Source organism: Megalobrama amblycephala, linkage group LG6 (assembly GCF_018812025.1).
Source record: "Megalobrama amblycephala isolate DHTTF-2021 linkage group LG6, ASM1881202v1, whole genome shotgun sequence".
Lineage (NCBI taxonomy): Eukaryota > Metazoa > Chordata > Actinopteri > Cypriniformes > Xenocyprididae > Megalobrama > Megalobrama amblycephala.
Genome location: NC_063049.1, coordinates 17,710,185 through 17,730,151, shown reverse-complemented (window position 1 = coordinate 17,730,151; position 19,967 = coordinate 17,710,185). Strand labels below are relative to the sequence as shown.

At 36.8% G+C, this 19,967-nt stretch overlaps 1 protein-coding gene across 2 annotated transcripts; it reads left to right on the top strand.

Annotated features, from left to right (window-relative positions):
- Positions 1 to 6,321: 6,321 nt before the first annotated feature.
- pou3f3a (POU class 3 homeobox 3a) lies at positions 6,322 to 11,162 on the top strand. 2 transcript variants are annotated; one of them, XM_048193152.1, is made up of 2 exons: positions 6,322 to 8,253; positions 8,417 to 8,600. In XM_048193152.1, exons 1-2 carry the CDS (start codon positions 6,987 to 6,989, stop codon positions 8,461 to 8,463), a joined length of 1,314 nt encoding a protein of 437 aa, XP_048049109.1. In that variant the 5' UTR covers positions 6,322 to 6,986; the 3' UTR covers positions 8,464 to 8,600. The 2 variants fall into 2 exon arrangements, with proteins under 2 accessions (XP_048049109.1, XP_048049108.1); XM_048193151.1 differs by having other exon boundaries at positions 6,324 to 8,213; positions 8,417 to 11,162.
- The last annotated feature ends 8,805 nt before the right edge of the window (positions 11,163 to 19,967 follow it).

Here is a 19,967-nt window from a genome sequence, read left to right as displayed (position 1 = left end):
TCCAAGTGTCCTAATGTTGTGATCACAAAGCATCTTATCCCTTCCAAAACTATAAAAGGTCACAGTTGAGGCGCACACACACGACATCCAGCAGTAGCAGTGGGAGATCGGGAGTGTATCAGGAGTTAATGGACTGTGCGTTAGTCAAACAGCACCTTACTATTCTAAGAATGCTACATTGTCAAAACAGTCAATGTGTTTGAAGGGATAAACTCCTTTATGCACATTAATCATGCAGGCACAGCAAAGCTCAGATTTGGCACAAATTACCCTCAGGATATAGTCACTTGAATTAAGTTAAATCTTACTGCATTGTTGAAGGTTTTACAGGTTCTGCTTTTATCCCACACAAATAAACATCTGATAGGGTTTGAGTCATCCACCCTGTATGAAATAAATAAATAAAATGACGACGTTGGGTTTGAAAGTATTGCTTTATTCTTAAACAATAAGCATTCTTGATTGTTATGGAGATGAATTTATATCATACTGCCTCTGGCTATTTATATTAGACAGATGTAGACTCATTATGAAGTCAGACAATTCTGTAAGAGTGAAATCTTGGTGTCTCTCAATACTGTGAAGACGCACAAAGGTGTGTCAGGCGATATGTGTGTGTAATATCTATATTTTAGAACAAAAGGAGACGTGTTCCTCTCGTCTCTTTCGTTTGTGTGTGCGAGTGTGTGTGTGTGTGTGTTAGAGAGAGTGAAGATGAGAATCATCATCTGGCTTTGACTGGCATAATTGGCTCTTTTCTTCCCCGCCGCTACTTAGCGCTGATAGCCCAATTTAGCCGCCACATGCTAAAGACACTTTCAGAGTGTAATCAGAATTAAAGAGAATGGGTTTTACTCACTTTAAAGGCCCTCTGTGGGCTGAAACATTGATGGGTCCCTTTAGTTGTCAGAAGAGATGGGGACACATACGGTTGGCAGGGTCTGAGGATGATAACACGCCTGTGGTGTCCTCAGGTAACATGCGAAGATACTTCCCTGAGAATGACCCCGTTCCAAAAGACAGGCCTACATAATGCGTCTGCTCTACTGTAATAATGCCGAAGATCTGTAAATTGGTCTCGAGATACCATCAAAAGACTATTTAAGACTATTTTAGAGCGAAGATATCCATGGTTAGGTGACAAAAGAACGCGTGGATTGCACTTCGTCTAGCGGCGCATGCTGATGCATTTTTCCCATTACGGATGATGGCTTGTGACTATATTGGAAATGGACAGTAGCTTTAAGATTATCTCTCATTTCCTTTCAGTCAGCCTGTCTGTGTTCTTTTTCACGTCTTTTATTCTCTCGTTCTCCCTCTCTTTCTTTCTTATATGCATAGTGGATAGAGTTTTCTCGCTGCAGGCTATTTCTTTTGCTAAGCTGAGTAAAATGCAAATGCCGCTCACAAGAAATAAAGGAGGAAAGGACAATTCTGTGATTTTTGCTCCAGCTGGTTTGAGCTTTACCAAGAGAAAACCTTGAACATAGCTGAATAGCACCTTTGCTAGAGCCCTTCAGAGGTGTTGTAGTGTTCTTTAGATGGAAATCATTAAAATCTCTCAATGAGCAAACCAAAGGCTTTTGTCGATTGATATGTGGTCATATCCTGAATATAGTGTAAGCATCTGTCCAAAACTACAGTGTGACTGTATTCTATACATTGCTAGGATACCTAGCCAGCTGAGATGCCGAGCTCGCAAGAGAGAAGAGGACAGAAGGAAAGATAATCCTAGCCATCCCGCCCCTATAAAGGAGCTTTCCCTGAAAGAAGGCCTTGTGTGTCTTGTGTTTATCAGAGGGACTTGCTTTTACCTGCAGGGGGAAAAGAGATTTGAATTGCAGTCACTTGCAGAAGAAAGCATAGCACATTTGAAACTTTCCTCACACTGAACAGTTTCAGCTCTGTAGAGCTGGAAATGTTCATGACATCGCTGAGTAAGGCAGTGAGGCATCTGAAATGATTTAGCATTCCTAATCACGCAACTCAACAAAATCTAAGAGCCACATTCACTAGTATAGAGCACAACATAAGGGAGAAATTTAGTTGCTGCATTTTGTTGCTGTTTTCATGGGAGACATGAGGCTTATAGCGCTACCTTGTCTAGCTTGGAAGCCCATTTATAGCAGCTTATTCAGTAGTGAATGTCAATAGGTGTAAATATTTCCCATGTTTTCTCTTACAAGAAATCACTCAAAAATATGTATGGAAAATAACGGCCGGGCTGCTGAGTTAGGACTCTGTGTGATTCAATTTCACTAGGATTTACTGTGATCCATGTGTGGATTCCCTTGGGAAATATGTACTTTGATTAATGTAATACAGGAACTGGGGGAAATAGGTGTGTGTGTGTGTGTGTGTGTGTGTGTGTGTGTGTGTGTGTGTGTGTGTGTGTGTAGTGCAGGTATACCCTATGTTATGAGGACAAAATGCTTATAAACAGCTTATAAATCATATAAGTGTTGTTTGTTTGAAAATATAAAAATGCAAAAAGTTGTGATTGGTAGGTTTAGGGGTAGGCAAGGCGCAGGCCTATATGTTTGCATGTCCAGGGGACCCAATTACAATGGGGGGACACTATATATATATATATATATATATATATATATATATATATATATATATATATATAATTATTATTTCACTCTAATGGTAAAACAATGTAAGACAATTACTAAATGAACAATATTTTAAAGAGCCTATCGCCAGAAACGTCCTATCTCCATATTTCGTAATTTCTCGGGTTTTGCAAATATTTAACCAATGAAATGTATTAAAAACAGCTTGTGACTAAACCTCATATCTCGATGGATCCACAAACTGTCCGTAAAACCTCCTAACTCCGCCCACCTCTATTGTGAATGAAGTGTTGGTGTGGACCATCTCTGCTTGTTTGCAATGCAAGGGTAAATAAAGAACTGGTTGTTTGAATAAATACAGCATTTTCTTTACTCAAGACTCTTTCTCTATATAAAGGCTAATGTTTTATGTATTTGAGGAGCAGAAGATTGATTTAGTCTAGCTTTTGTTGTCGAGTCATAGCCAATACTGTCTTAAATAGCCTGTACATAGCACATATAACATGAGATTTTGGACAAATTACAGAAAAACTGAGCACCCACTATAGCAACAATACATTTTATAACCTGTAAGTTAATGTAAACCTAATGCCATGCACTAACTGCCTTAGCTGCTGCCGTTCTAATGGCGGACAAATTATTTTATTATCACAATATGAGGTGAATCCGGCACTGGTATAGGGTTACTGTCAGGAGATAGCATACAGTTTGTAGTAGGCTATAAAAAAAACATTATGAAAACCCACTGTGTGTGTGTGTGTGTGTGTGTGTGTGTGTGTGTGTGTGTGTGTGTGTGTGTGTGTGTGTGTGTGTGTGTGTGTGTCAGAATATGTTTGATGTGGTTATTAATCAAATAGGTAGGCTATATTATTTCGTTGTTCATATATTTCTTTAAACAAGTATAACACTGCATCAACTTTCTGAAACTACAGGAATGTAGTCTACAAAGTTACCATATCATTTAAAATATCCCGTCAGTTAGATTTTGCTTTTTCATTTCTTAAGAGAATTTCCATTAGGTCCCTTAAACTTGTCCAACTTGGTGATGACAGTCACTATATTACATTAACAATTTATTATGATTTCGTATGCTAAAAGAGCATATAACAGCAGGCATAGTGTACTACAATCCTGCTTAGCATCATACCAAATTACTTATGTGTGTCAATGGCAAATAAAGTCAGATAAAAAGGACATGCAAAGTGCAAAGCTCTTTAACTTCTTTGAAATTTACAACTTTTGTTATTTTTGTTATTTTTAATTATTAATGTATCTAAAAATGTCAAATGGTATAACCACTAAGTAAAAGTATTATATAAATAATTTTAAAAGTTACTTGAGGCGATTTTTTTTTACAAACATCAAGAGGATTTCTTGTTACTCCATTTGACCTAAACAAAATATGCATTTTTGTAAAAACATAAAAATATACGATATTTTTTTAAATGATTAAACAGCCTACCTTGAAACACAGTCATGTCGGTGTAAAGGCGTCCACTATTTCATGGCTACTTTCATGCAAAACACGACTTTAACCCCAAGTAAAACAACCTTTCTATAACAGGCGTCAATTAGTGCGCAAAATGAAGGCGTAACAAGAAATAAAGTATCTAAATTTACAAATGGCACACTGAGCCATTGTTGAACATGACTTTGTAGGACAGTGATTGATGGATCATCTATATACATATGCCAGCTGATAGACTACTTTTCCCGTTATAAACTTATTGCATGACCTGCTACAAGGAGGGTCATGTTAGTCTTTGCAAATTAATTCAAAATGCTGTTACGGCAAATATCTCACTGACACTTCACATGGCTTTTTGATTGATCTACCTTATTTTACATTTTAGGTAACTAATTTCTGACAAGCAATAGAAACAATACACTCAGCAAGTGAGTAAATCTTTTAACACGCAGTGTTATTGTTTAAAGACTTTTAATACATTTGACAGGGCTGCTCGTGAGAAACTAACATGTCCAGCTTGTCTTAAAACACGAAATTAGTTTTTTTTTTCTTTCTTTTTTTTTTTCAAATTGCAGATTTGCCAAATAAATGAATAAATAAATAAAGTAAACTCGATTAACTACATTTAATAAGTAATTCGTCATATCTTTGGAACCTAAAAAAAACATAATAAATAGCCTACCTTATAAGTCCATGATATAAAGTCTTAAAAGTCTTTGCTTAAGAAGCTAAGAAGCTTAATGAAATTGTCAAGGAGTTCATGTCATTAAACTCCCTGCATCCTTGTGCTATGATGCATTTGGCGCCTTTATTGGCCCTCGCAAGTCCGCATTTATTTTTATATAAACAATGTGATTTTTTAGATTCTTTAGGCTATCAAAGTCAGCGCAAGGCCCTCACTGAAGAACAAGATCTACATAAATATGCATTTTACTGCAGATTTTACAAACGTGCAAAACAACACGGCTCTTAAATTCAATATAGACTACAAATTAAAAGAAAACATTCAGACAGAGAGAGTGAGAAAGAGAGGGAGAGGTAGATTTCTTACCGCAGGAATGAATCCAGCGCAGCTCCCTCTCTCTCTTCCTCCGTCTCGAGTGAATCCCGCTCTCCTCCACTCCGCTATTATTTTCACTTAAACATATGAAAATTTATGCAAATGAAAATCAGCACTAACTGTTCATTGCTCGCAGTGCACGAGTGTCCCTGTCCTCGACACTTTTCAATAGGTTATATGCTGGCTATACCAGGGGTGGATCAATCCACAAATAAACAAACAACAATAAATCACCACCCAGGGATTAATACGACGCGTTTTTTGTATTCATCTGATGGTTCTTTTTTCATCTGAAAGGACTGATATAAATTTCTTTAGGTTAGGTGCAAAGGAGTTACCAGTGAAACAATATGAGATATTTGGTATTTATTAGCAATGCGATGGTTTATTTGTGCTTTGTTTTTGTATTTTAAGTATTATGTTTTATTTATTTATTTTACCTCATTAGGCCACAGAGTTTCATAAATTGAATAAATACATCAGTTATAAAGTTTACACGGCTGGTGCTTGAAACGGCTCTTCTTTATTCTTAAATTAAATCTGAATAATCATGCTTTTCTTGAAGTTGTCAGTCCTTACATAGTAGCAGTGATTACATACATTTTCTGGATACAAATCTAATCTATGCTCAATTCATTTGTACCCCTAAGCCAATGCTTAATGTTTTTATCTGCCTGTTATTTGCTTTGCTTATCTGTATCCCATCTATTATGATTTCCCTGTTTGTTTGTTTGTTTGTTTGTTTGTTTGTTAAAACCCATAGGTAAAATATCAGACACAATTAGCCTGCAATTTATTATCGTCATAAATTCATTTCAACATTTAAATGCCTGTTGCGGACAAAAGACCGACATCAGTAAAATAAAACAAACGCTGAGGCGAAGACAATCCAAACAATTTCCTCAGCAAAAGAAAAAAGCAAAACATCTAAACCATCGTTAACAGAAGCCAATAATGCCGTACAGTGCAATAGAATTATATCAACTAAAGCTTCCTGTTCAGAGAGAAGGTCTAGTCACTTTTATTCGTATGTTGACATATCCAAATTAGACATAGCAAATTGCAACGCCTTAACGTGATTTCTTAGCTGTGCCCTAAGATCTGTCACTCTCCCGAAGGATATCCAATGAGCATCAATCTCGCAGAAACTTCCTCGCGGTAATTGGGTGAAGGATGTGGATGGTGTGCGCACGCGGGGGCTGAACGTAAACATTCGCGTGCTCTCGAGCTCAGAGAGAGGAACGGAGCGAGCGAGGACAGCGAAAGTCTCCATCGCGCGAGCATTTAATAGAGTTGTGTGCATTTGAATGTATTGAAGATTAACGTCAGATGGACTCGGTGAAAGGAAGAAATATGAGTAGCAAGACTCTGTAAGAAAACAGAGGTTTGCAGGACCGGAGAGAAGTTTACAAAGGAACGTCTTCTGATAAGCCTCCAAGTCAAGTCAAGAGCGCGCGCGATGAAGTTCGATGTGGGATTTGTGTAATCGTCACGTTAAGTTGATGTGAAGAAGAAGAAGAAGAAGAAGAAGAAGAAGAAGCAGAAGAAGAACCACCAACACTTTTTGGTCTCATAAATGATATTTAAGACAATGACTTTAAGAATGGAATTCAATTGTAAAAACAACTCCCATGAATAATGTGGATTTCTACGCTAAAGGTATTTCTTTCTCCTTTTGTTTATGATAAAAGGAGGTTTTGACGGATATATTTTTTGCCATCTTTTGCTGTGTTGTCGGTGGACCAAATCAAAATACCGCGCATATTTTTCCAGCTTGAATAATTCATGAAATAGTGCGTGCTTTCAAGGCTTGGAAAAAAGTTACGACAATACGGGGAGGGGGAATAATAAGTAGAATTGTTCAAAGTGGTGAGGGGGGATGGCCACAGCGGCTTCCAATCCTTACCTGGCCAGCAATAGCATTCTCTCATCAGCCTCGATCGTGCACTCGGAGTCCGGAGGTGGTGGCATGCAGCCGGGAAGTGGTGTCGTAACATCGGTGTCGGGAGGTTACAGAGGAGACCCCACGGTCAAGATGGTGCAGAGCGACTTCATGCAAGGAGCCATGACGGCCAGTAACGGGGGGCACATGCTGAGCCATGCCCATCAGTGGGTTACCTCGCTGCCACATGCGGCTGCCGCAGCAGCCGCCGCCGCAGCCGCTGCAGCGGCAGAAGCAGGCTCGCCTTGGTCCTCCAGCCCAGTTGGCATGGCCGGTAGCCCACAGCAACAAGACGTGAAGAGCAGTTCAAACAGGGAAGACCTACACTCGGGCACCGCGTTGCACCACAGACCCTCGCATTTAGGGGCTCACCAGTCGCACCAAAGCGCATGGGGTGGCACCACAGCCTCCCACATCTCCACCATCACCGGAGGACAGCAGCAGTCCCAGCAGTCTCTCATTTATTCCCAGCCGGGTGGTTTCACAGTCAACGGGATGTTGAACCCTCCCGGGAGTTTAGTCCACCCGGGGCTGATGCGAGGAGACTCTCCAGAAATGGATCACCATCATCACCACCATCATCATCAACAGCAGCACCCTCATCACCACCACCACCAGCACCACGCCGGAGTGAACAGCCACGATTCGCACTCAGACGAGGACACGCCGACCTCCGACGACCTGGAACAGTTTGCCAAACAGTTTAAGCAGCGTCGGATCAAACTGGGGTTTACTCAAGCCGACGTCGGGTTAGCACTAGGAACTCTTTACGGAAATGTTTTCTCTCAGACCACCATTTGCAGGTTCGAGGCTCTCCAGCTGAGCTTTAAAAACATGTGCAAACTCAAGCCACTGCTGAACAAGTGGCTGGAAGAGGCCGACTCGACCACGGGCAGCCCCACCAGCATTGACAAAATAGCAGCTCAAGGCAGGAAACGAAAGAAGCGCACCTCCATCGAGGTGAGCGTGAAGGGAGCCTTGGAAAGCCATTTTTTGAAATGCCCAAAACCGTCAGCGCAGGAGATTTCTTCTCTGGCGGACAACCTCCAGCTGGAAAAGGAGGTGGTTCGGGTTTGGTTCTGCAACCGAAGGCAGAAGGAGAAGAGGATGACGCCGCCCGGAGTTCCTCAGACGCCCGAGGACGTGTACACCCATGCCGGCAACGTGAGTGCAGACACACCGCCTCCGTCCATGGACTGCAAACGTATGTTCACTGAGACGTAGAACAAATTATTTTATGTACACTTCAAGTCAGCAAGATATCACAAATATTCTATGTATATTACGAGTTAACCCAAAACTGAAATCTTTAAAAGCTCTACGTTCAATGTCCCTAACGTTAAATGACTGTTTGCTCTGTGTTTCAGGGGAGTTTTGTGGTAGATTACTTAAAAGGTGCAAGTTTGAAAGATGAACCGGACAGCAACCACAACGTGACAACTACGAGCTCCTATGGCCAGGAGATTCTGGTGCACTGACACCGAAATCATAACCAGCCCAAAGCCAACATAGACTTTATGGATTGAAATGACAAAATAACTCCCAAGGACATGGATCAATGCAGATAAACATTAAATATTAAACAGTGGAAGAATTTACCCCACGTATCAATTTTACGCACAGGAATTATATTACTCATTTTAACACAACGGAATTGTCTTGTCTACTCTTGGAGCATTATGTGCAACAAACTACACCTTTTCTAATTCATAGTATTTTTGTGGACCACACTTCTGTGAATAGCTTTTACACAGAGAAAACTCTTAAGAAAAAAATTAAGGAAAAAGACAAAAAAAAAAAAAAAAAAAAAAGATTGATTACTCTCAAGCTGCACTTATTTTCCAATTTCAGCCGACCCCTTGTAAACACTTTTTGTTGTTTGGCTGAATCATCGTGGATATTGCCCTCTCTTCACTGCTTTTTCCAGGCAGAATTTTTTTGGTGGGTTTTGATAACGAGTCTGTGTAAATTTGGCAATATGAATTCTCTGTGTTGATTTAAATGATTTGCTTTATATTTTTCACTAAATCGATTTCAAATATTTTCAGGAGCAATGACAGATTTGTTGCGCGCTGTGATGACTTTCAACCTAGTAGCATCTCTTGTAGGCCTTCCCCCTGCCATTTTAAATATTGATTATATTTTATACTGTTAGTATTACACTTGTTATTATATACAGATATTGTACACAGACACATTGACGAAGCTGAAACAAACCGTTGTCAAACCGTTTCCCCCGTGGTTGTTATTTAAGTTCAGTACTGACTCAGCGAGAAGTGAATGAGAACAATAAATCTTGATAGCTTTCAGATGCATCGGTGCAACTTTTTTCTTTTTCTTTCTTTCTTGCTTTCTTTCGCAATTTGCTTAAATATTAAAACTAAATTCTAAATGAAAACTCATTTCTGATATTTGTTTGATTTGCTTTGTCTAGATAAATTCTGAGACAGTTTCTGACATGTATACAAAGGTCATTTAGAAGTCTTTCTCAATATCCTGACCCTTGGCCTAAAATGGGAGTCAGAGAACTTCCCAAATGTTTTCACTTTGCATTGTCATATTTCCTTGTCTTATTTTCCTTTCTGTTTGCCTTTTTTTCTGTACTGTATGTTTTCGTGTCATTTTAAAGAAATCATAACATGTAATTGTCTATTTAATATCTATAGCCTATCTGCTGTATTAACGGCGTTTATCAAGTAAAGATAAGCTTCACGTCGTCGTTCCAAAAACAAATAATGTAATACATTTTACATTTGATTATAAAACTTTTTTCCGTCAATGACTTACAGATTTTCTAAGACTCCAAATAATATTTTCGTATTTTACCCATTATATGCCATCTGACATCCACTATGCTGATTTAGATTATTTTCTCTTCAACTGAATATAAATTATCAAAACATTCAGAGGCCTTCTTGGTTCAAAAAACACTGAAATGGCTCTAGTTATAAATCATATTATAAATCATGATAGCATCAAAGTGACATGGAAATGTGCTACAGTATTCAGAATACGCTTTATCTCTCGCCCTCATTAAATCAGGGTAATAATTTCCATATTTTCTTTACATGCAGTAATGTCCCACTAGAATGCTGTGGAAGTTTCTTTTTATTTATTTTTTTACTTGCTTTAAATTTAACACATAAATCGTTACCAGCGACGTGATATTTGCCTCAGCTCATTTTTATTTGTACTATTTTATGAAAACATAATTTAATTGTTTAGTCCAAGTCATTTCAGTAAATATGAACTCAATAAAACAACTGCAATATCTTAGCATAAAACAAACTGCAAAATTGCATTCATTGTAACTCAAATACATCACATTAAATTGGCGTGCCTTCAGCAAACAGTTGATTTATTTGCCTTTTTTTTTTTTTTTTTTTGAGAACAGCCATTTCGCAAAATTCTTCTTCTTTTTTCGAATTTAAATTTGAAAAAGCACGAGCGTCCCGCTCAGCGAGTGACGTAATTTGGAATCCATTCCGTGCACGCTCTAAAGCAGTAGTGAATTTGTATGCATGGAAATTCGTATGCTTGCCACGTAGCTCTCTGAGTGCAAAAGGGCCTAGATCCTTCCATCAGATTGCAATGTAAAAGCGTGCAAAAAGGATTGTGTGACTGAATTGCCTTTTTCTGTAAACCGACCGTTACTACTGGGGAATAGCACAACTGTTGGCCCTTAATTTTCATCAAGGCAAGTTTGGCAATTTCTCTCATTTGTATTAATTTCTGCAATGTTTGAAATAGAGCTGGCTTTGCACTCTTAAGGCGCAACACTAACCTTCCAGCTGAACGACGCTTCTGTTGAGACTTGAGAGTGCAGCTGATTTTTTTTTCTGAAGAACTTTTGTGTGGTAGTGACTATTCAGCCAAACACACGGTCCTTCTCTTGAAGATTTAAATTTCGCGGATGATTTACCGTACATCCGTTGCGTGGCAACGAAATTCAACCTGTGGTTATAAGCACGCGCCCCACCCATCATGCAATATACTCAATGTTAATAGCATCGCTCACACACCCAGAATAACTGAGTTGTAAAGCTTTATGTCTAAAATGCTGTCTAAAATGCACTTTTACTGAATGAAAATAAAACTTTGATTATATTATTATTATCTAGTTTTAATTTTGAGCTTTACTTTGCATATTCAAATACAATATATTCGAAAATAAAGTATATTTTTGTAAAAGTAGCCTATTTTCAGTGATACCAAAGTAAACAAATAATAACATTAGCCTACCTAAAAACAGCATGTCCGTCAACCTTCAAAAGAAGTATAGCCTGTCTAGAGAAAAGACTTTACACTCAATGAAACTCACAATGATAACGAGTATGACTGTAATGATTCTGATTAATGTGATAAAAATGATTTCTTCTTCTTTGGTGTTAGACCCTGAATTACACAATATAAAAACTGACTGAGACCTTTTATCTTTACATTTGAAAATGTGCGTAAGTCTATTTATCGTTTCTGAGCTTTACTGTAGACTAACTAAAAAAAGCAAAAACTATAAACAAAAAACAACAAAAAACAAAACATAAAAACCGTATACGCACGCGTTACTATAGCACACAAACTAATTCTTTTCTATTCTTTTTACTTCATATTTACTAGCTCTGTACTGTGGGGATTATATATTAGTCGCATAGCCTAATTCATATATATATATATATATAAAGACGTGTCAAATGTGTGTAACTGAAAGTAAAACAATTAAAATGAAGATTCGAAATTAAATGTTTTTATGAATCTTTTTTTTTTTTTTCAACACTGCTTTTTTAAAATCATTTTTATAAACGTTCATTTTACCCAAATAGTGGATACATATGGACCATAGAAAATAAATCATACCCTCTCATATTTCTTTAGCGCCATCTTTTGGAATTCCCTCACGCACGAATAGAGTATCAATAACAAACCATTTTATCGATAAAACAATACTGAATGAATTTTCGAATTATAACATTAATTATAATAATAAGGGAAAAAACCGTGTCGAAGAAATCCTATCTCTCTATCTATCTTTATTTCCTTTTTGAATATAATTTATTTGAAGTTTACACAATAAAAAATGAAAATGATAAAATTATAGGTGAAAAAAAAAAAAAAAGAAAAGTCTTAAATCTTTAAATGTCTCTTCTAAAGTTATTAATCTGCATATGTTTGCCTAAGTGTGAGAGAGAAGTGTAGAGATACAGAGAGATAATTAAAACGTTCATAATGATGTATTTATTTCGAATTCCTTAAAATCTGCTTTTTTGTTCTTTGCAGACTGGCCGCTCACTTAACTGTGTTTCACTAAACAGCGTAACATTTTCTTTTCTCGCAATTTCACATCAGACCTTCGGCCGATAGATGTGGTCGGCAACGTCCGAGGCTGTACAAGGCGGCTGGATTAGCGGCCAGGGGACCTTCACTGTCACACACCTGCTGCAAGCCCATGGCACACTGCCAGCTGAGGTCAGTTAGCCCGCCAGGCACATTACCCTGGCAGCAGTTGCCAAGGTGACAGCATGTCAGAGCCTACCCATTGAGGAGTGAACGGGGGGCTGACGGCCAACGCATCGCTGCCTCTGACCGGCCCCTGGAACTTGAGGAAGTGGGGGACCGAAGGCACACATTCAAATGCTTAGCAACAAACTGACTCTACACGTGGCAAGGGCCTAAATCCTTAACCTCTATGAGCTCAACATTAGTGCTGATATGTGATAGCCTACTAAGTGAGTTCCATCTCAGACTTCAAATGACAGCAGTTAATTCAGTAGGTAACAATCACAAATATGGATATGAGTGTGTGTGTGTGTTTGTGAGGTTGAACAGCGATAAAAGACACAAGTAGAGAACAGGAGGTGAAAGGTGTTCCTGCTTTTGTTGTAGCTATCACATTAAATGGAGGATGTGAAGCAGAGGGGAAATAAGCTGTGGGCTCTGTGGTTTAATAGATTACTTACAATTGGACACAGGTATTTGCAGTTAGCCATTATACCCTTGAGGCTCAAAGAAAGGTAAAAGAAACATGACAATTCAAGAAAATCTGCCACTGCTTCTCATTCAAATTCATCTAAAACAAACATATTCATTTAGCATACTGTTCTGTGTTTTCGAAATGCGGCTGCGAATATTTGCATTAGCATGTTTTTGCTGTTTCTGAAGAACACTTACACATTATCAAGAGCCCTTTCAAGCATAAGCTCTTTTAAATTCAACTCATTGTAGTCACGGCACAATTTGTTAAGGTCAAATCTTTGTCTGAATGGATTGAGTCAGAATTGTATTGAGGTCATCAAAAAGCACAAAGCCATATCTCTTCAAGGGCACATCTGAATTTCAGCTAAGCTCTTAGAGCCTCAATCTCCCTCGGAAAGAATGGAAAAAATGTAGACCTAAACCCATCGAATAAGGTCTCGGCATTAGAAAACGGCCCCAACAGGCCTCTCCTGAAATGCTATTACAGTATGCGGAGACTGAATTCAATATATGCGCAAGAGCCGTTTGGCAGCTCAAGAAAATCATCCTCAACACATATTCCGGATTGTTTGGTTTTAATCTTCTGTTTTGGAGAATTCAGAAGCACTAGTGAAGGATTCGGTTGGGATGTCAAATCCAAATTGTCACTTCAGACAGATTTCTCCTTGGACCACGTCATTATTACTACGGACTACAAAATGGCAGAACAACAAAATCCTTTCATAGATGAGAGGATACTTTTCACTTTCTCTCTGCTCATATTTCACTGTACTTATAGAGGATAAGTGCAGGAATTCCTGTTGTTCGAGCCTCTCCAAACATGTCACATACGACGTAGCAGAGAGTTTGCGGGCTGAAATAAAAGTAGCTAATTGATGCAATACACCAAGGACATAATTATCTCTTTGAATAACTGGCGGTGGTTTAATTGCTGGTAATTGTTCTCCAAACCTTGTTCAGAAGTGATGAACACAAGACTGTTATTATGCATCATGTGTTAATCCTGCTATTCTGGCTTAGTCATTAGGGCTTCTGTATCAAAGCGCCACGATAAGGGCGGCAGAGAGGGGAAAATATCATACGCGCACACAATGTACACGCATAATTGTGACATAATGCGTTATAGTCTCACATTCCTCCTTACTAACCCTAGCCACTCACCTAAATGCAAACAGAAATAAACAGAAACTTTGGCAATCTTTGTGCCACCTATTCACGGTCCTCTTCTTTCTGCTGTCACACGCTCCGGTGCGAATTTTCCCTCAGATGTCATATTTATAACAGTGGGGTTTCTGTTATCCTGTGTTTGCTGTTAATTATTGCCACATTGCAACACCAGACTCAGAGCTCTACAGGAAACAAACACTGATTAACGTGATTGGGCCTGCTGAGAATTGCAGTCCGGTTGAAGTGTGTTGATTGCTGAACTGTTCCCACCCTCTCACCCCAGCAGTCTTGCCCTCTTGCCCTCTGAGCCTTGTGAGGCAGTTCAGTGGCAAATACTTCAAAAGATGTCTAGGGTTTGCATAATCTGAAGTAATCCAAGATCTGAAGTGATCGCAACTGCTCGTGTTTTTGAAATTTCAATGAGTGTGTCATAAAATGGGGTGATATTCCGGGTTCGGTACCAGATAAGCTCAATCGGCAGTATTTGTGGCATAATGTTGGGTTAAAAAATACTTTACCAATTACTTTTAAACTTGTCCCTTTTCTATAAAAATGGCAAAAGTCTGGCTTACAGTGAGGCACTTACAATGAAAGTGAATGGGGCCAATCCATAATTAAAAGACTTTTTCCACAGTTTAGAAACCAGATATGTGACCATGGACCACAAAAGCAGTCATAAGTCACACGGGTATATTTGTAGCAATAGCCAGCAATACATTGTATCGGTCAAACTTATTGATTTTACTTTTATGCCAAAAATCATTAGGATATTAAGTAAAGATCATGTTCCATGAAAATATTTTTTAAATTTCCAACCGTAAATATATATAAAAAATTATTTTTGTGAGTGGATATGCATTGCTAAGGACTTCATTTGGACAACTTTAAAAGCGATTTTCTCAATATTTAGATTTTTTTGTACCCTCAGATTCCATATTTTCAAATAGTTGTATCTCATCCAAATATTAATCATATCCTAACAAACCATTCATCAATGGAAAGCTTATTTATTCAGCTTTCAGATGATGTATACATCTCAATTTCAGAAAATTGACCCTTATGACTGGTTTTATGTTCAATGGTCACATATAAACAATATGCATGTCAACAAGATTTTAGTGTGAAAAAAATATACCTTTTCTGTGTAAAGTTATGTCCAATTTTACAACTGTTTCCATGTCATCAACCATGAAAATGACAACTTATATATATATATATATATATATATATATATATATATATATATATATATATATATTACAAAAGCTTGATTTTCACATTAAATTCATCAAAAGTGACAGTAATTTTTTTAAAAATTGTTATAAAAAAGTTATATTTCAAATAAATGCTGTTCTTTTGAACTTTGCATTAATCAAAGAATCATGGAAAAAAGTTTCCACAAAAATATTAAGCAGAAAAACCATTTTCAACATTGATAATAATAATAATAATAATAATAATAATAAATGTTTCTTGAGCTTCAAATCAGCATATCAAAATGATTTCTGAAGGATCATGTGACACTGAAGACTGGAGTAATGATGCTGAAAATTCAGCTTTGCCATCATAGAAATAGATTATATTACAATATATATTAAAACAGAAAACAGCCATTTTAAATTTCACAGTCATTTCACAATATTAGAGTTTTTACTGATCAAATGATAAATAAATGCAGCCTTGGTGAGCATAAAACATAAAAACATTGAAAAATAGTACTGACCCCAAACTTTTAATTGTTAATGTGTTTTTTTTTTTTTTTTTTTTTTTTATGTAAAATTATAAGTTCCACATTTTACCTCCCCATTTTTGTAAAAAAAACATTGTAAAGAATTTCAGTGGAAATCCTTATTTTATTATGATCAACATTATGCTACAAATGCTGTCCATTGAGCTTAAACTGTTTTGATTGGGGAGTATTTATTTAACATTAACTTACGTTAATAATGCAAATAGAAATAATACAACAGTTAAACACGAAACAGCACATAATTTCAACACCCTTTGTTGTTGCTTTGTTATTGGTTTAACCTGTTTTCTAATTCCAGTTCATCTTAATGTAGATTGATGTGGAGCAGGCTGGCAGTGCTACTGTTTGATATTCAGACTCAGCACTTTGGCTGGGGAAGGGGGAGAGGAAGTCTATGTGGCTCTTTCCTGTCTCATTCCTGAGTCTCACGGGCTCATGTTTCACCTGCTGCATCTGAAGTCTGCCACATGTGTGTATATGAGAGTATTTATCTTTCTGTTTTTTTGAGCAATGAATTCCTTCCGTTTAACAAAATAGCTTTTGACTGAACATGACCAGATGGAGCAGGGATGGTGTTATTGACAGGGCCGGAAGTTTCAAATGAAGCGGAAGTGCTTGAATTAACAAGTTCATCCTATTGACAGTTGATGTGCAAAAATGATCAAGGGCTTGTATAGTTTTTATGTCACTGTGATATAGTTATAATTCACACACTGATCATCACTGCCCCCTACTGGTTTTTAAAATTTTCCAGACAAATATTACTAAATTATTGAGATGATTTATCAAGATTAACACTTCCTTAAGGTGCACCTCTCTAGTTCAATTTCAGGGAAAGCAAATGAATGTCCTCCCTCAGCGAGAACATGAACTTTTCACCAATACATGGAATGAATATCACAGAGTACTTTAATTCAATTATTCTTTCAGCAATCTTTTGAAGATCAAATATATCTGATCAAAGCCATCTGAACATATGTAGCCTACTGTATGACTCTAAACTGGATTTGTAGCAACCCGACAAAGCATAACGGTTTAATCATGGTCTTATAGGCCACAAACTGTAAGAATATCTGTACAGGGATTTGTATGAGAGGCTATGCTGAATAAATTACATTTATGCATGATAGTAATATTCAGACCGATCTGTAATCCATGACTCAAGCCACCAAAGCTGTTAGAGAATATGAGAGCAATGCCCACCGAAGAGAATAAATACGCATATTAAGCCACCATGGACTGATACTAAAAGATTGTGGATCCAAATGCAACTCATGCAGTATTTTTTTCCCCCACATAAGTGTTTTAGTACATTATATACTCAGAATATAGGATTTACTAATAGATTTACAGAGACAACCATTCATTCCACTCAGATTACACTTAATTTAATCAAATCAAAGAAAGCATATTTGCACATTTTAAGTATACATTTTGAAAGGGATATAGTTCACCCACAAAATGTAATCATTTACCTAACTTTAAAGGTGCAGTGTGTAAATTTTAGCGGGATCTAGAGGTGAGGTTGCGAATTGCAATATAGAGAAGCTACGGTGGCCAACACAGGACAAAGATGTCATTGTCTGAGACAAAAGAGAGTAGCTAGTCAAACAAACATGCTAAGAGCAGTTTGTCCATTTAGGGCTACTGTAGAAACACGTTGGCGCAAAATGGCGAATTAACATGTAAGGGGACCCGTGGTGTATGCAGATAGAAATGGCTCATTCTAAGGTAATAAAAACATAATGGTTCATTATGTAAGTTCTGTATATACCACTGAAAACATAGTTATGTATATTATATTGCCTTTCTGTCAATAGATCATCCTAAAATTTACACATTGCACCTTTAAGATATCATTTGACTTTATAAAATTTGAAATTATTACACAAATCATATCGACTACATTTATGATGTTAATTTTGGACCAAGGGTGAAGACAGATGCAATGATGTTGCTTCTTGCACGTTTCGCAACACTTTCAAAGTAAAAGTTTAAAAGCGTTTAGAATAAAAGTGTGTTAAAAACAGATTAATTTAAAATAATTTTATAACATTGGTTGTTTATTTTTTATTTTATTTTATTTTATTTTTTATTTGAGAGAGACAATGGACAATAAAAATCTGCCCCAGAATTAGCTACAAAGCTACATTTCATCTGCTGTCCCTGGCAGGAGTAAACTAGGACTAAAGTATCAATATGGGCCTACAATAAAATCCCCCCATAAGTACAAGACATACACAATAAAATACACCCACAAATACAAAATATGTGACATACGACCCATCACTTAACAGTATAAAATAGAGAAGAAAAAAAAACATTACATTATATATTCAATGGTCACAAACATGACTCATCTTTAACCATTTTTTCAAATAATTTAAACTGTGCAAAACTAGTACACTGTCTAACATTAATTGGTCAATTATTCCAGTTATTAACAGCTCTTACAGAAAAAGCAGATCAAACAAAATCAGTGACTCTAAAATGCGCTTCACAGTCACCTCTTGACGAAGCTCTTGTTTGTCTTATATTATCAGTATACGCAAAGAGACAAATGCCTTTAAGGGTGAAGGTGCAAGATTATTGACAATTTTGTACATCAAACAACAAATGTAAAACATTACAAAATTGTTAAAAGTAAAAAAAAAAAACTTTTCAATTATAAGACAATGATGATATCTGTCAGATTTCTTATAAAACACTTTTATAGCACGTTTATATAAGATATATAAAGGTCTAAGAGTATATTTTCCTGCTTGTGACCATGAAGTTATACAATAAGAAAAGTGAGGAAAAAATCAAGGAATGCAAAAACACTTGCAGCTTCTGTTGAAAGTTTACTTTTAATTTAAATTTCTAAGTTGAGGTGTTACTGCGCACACAGTAAAATCCCCAGAGTTAAATCAACTCTGCTCAGAGTACATATGGTCCCTCTCTAAATAGTGTTAAAGTAACACTGAAGAAGAGTTAAAGTTAATTAGATAAATAAGCAATTAATAAGGCTGTGACTGAATTCAGTTGTAGTTCTTGTGTTTCTCTTTTCTTCAGTGATTCTGCTTGTTAACAGCAGGTGTTCATCACTAATGCACAATCATCACTTAATTAATTGCTTAATTATCTCATTAATTTTAACTCTGCTTTACTGTTATTTTAACACTATTTAGAGAGGGACCATATGTACTCTGAGCAGAGTTGATTTAACTCTGGAGATTTTGCTGCGCAGACTCATGCATTTCAAATGTTAAATGAGTGTCTAAGATAACTCCAAGATATTTAAAATCAGACACAATTTGTAATTTTTCACCATTAACTATTATATCTAGTAGGATCTCTTCCTTCTTTTTAATCTTAAAATACATACAGGCAGTTTTCTGAACATTTAATGTTAGACAATACTGATTAAACCAGTCTGAGATTTTAGTCATGACAATGTTTTATCATGTACATAAATCACTGTGTCATATACGTACATTTGAATTTATATATACATCAGTACAAGCATCTGGGAGATCATTTAAATGCAAACTAAAAAGTAGGGGCCCTAATATAGACCCCCGAGGTACCCCTGTGGAACAATATCTCATAAAAGATATATGTGTTTTAATCCGGGTGCACTGATTCCTTGATGTAAGATCAATCAATCCATTTCATTGTTTCTACAGAAAAGTTAAAATGTAATAATTTAGAGATAATAAAATATTATGATTAACGTACTGTATCAAATGCCTTTTGCAAATCAAGGAACACTGTACCCACAATCACACCCTTGTCTAGTTTTAACCGCACTTGCTCAATAAAATAACATACAGCAGTTTCCGTCGAGTGCTGTTAACGAAACCCAAATTGATTAGGGCACAATAAGTTATTTTGTGTATCCAAAGAAATTTACAATTTGCTCAGTTACTACTTTTTCTGTTATTTTAGACACTACTGACAAAATTGAGATTGGCATATATTTTGCTATATTAGATGGATCACCTGCCTTGAAAACTGGGGTAACTATCCCAGTTTTCCAACAATTTGGA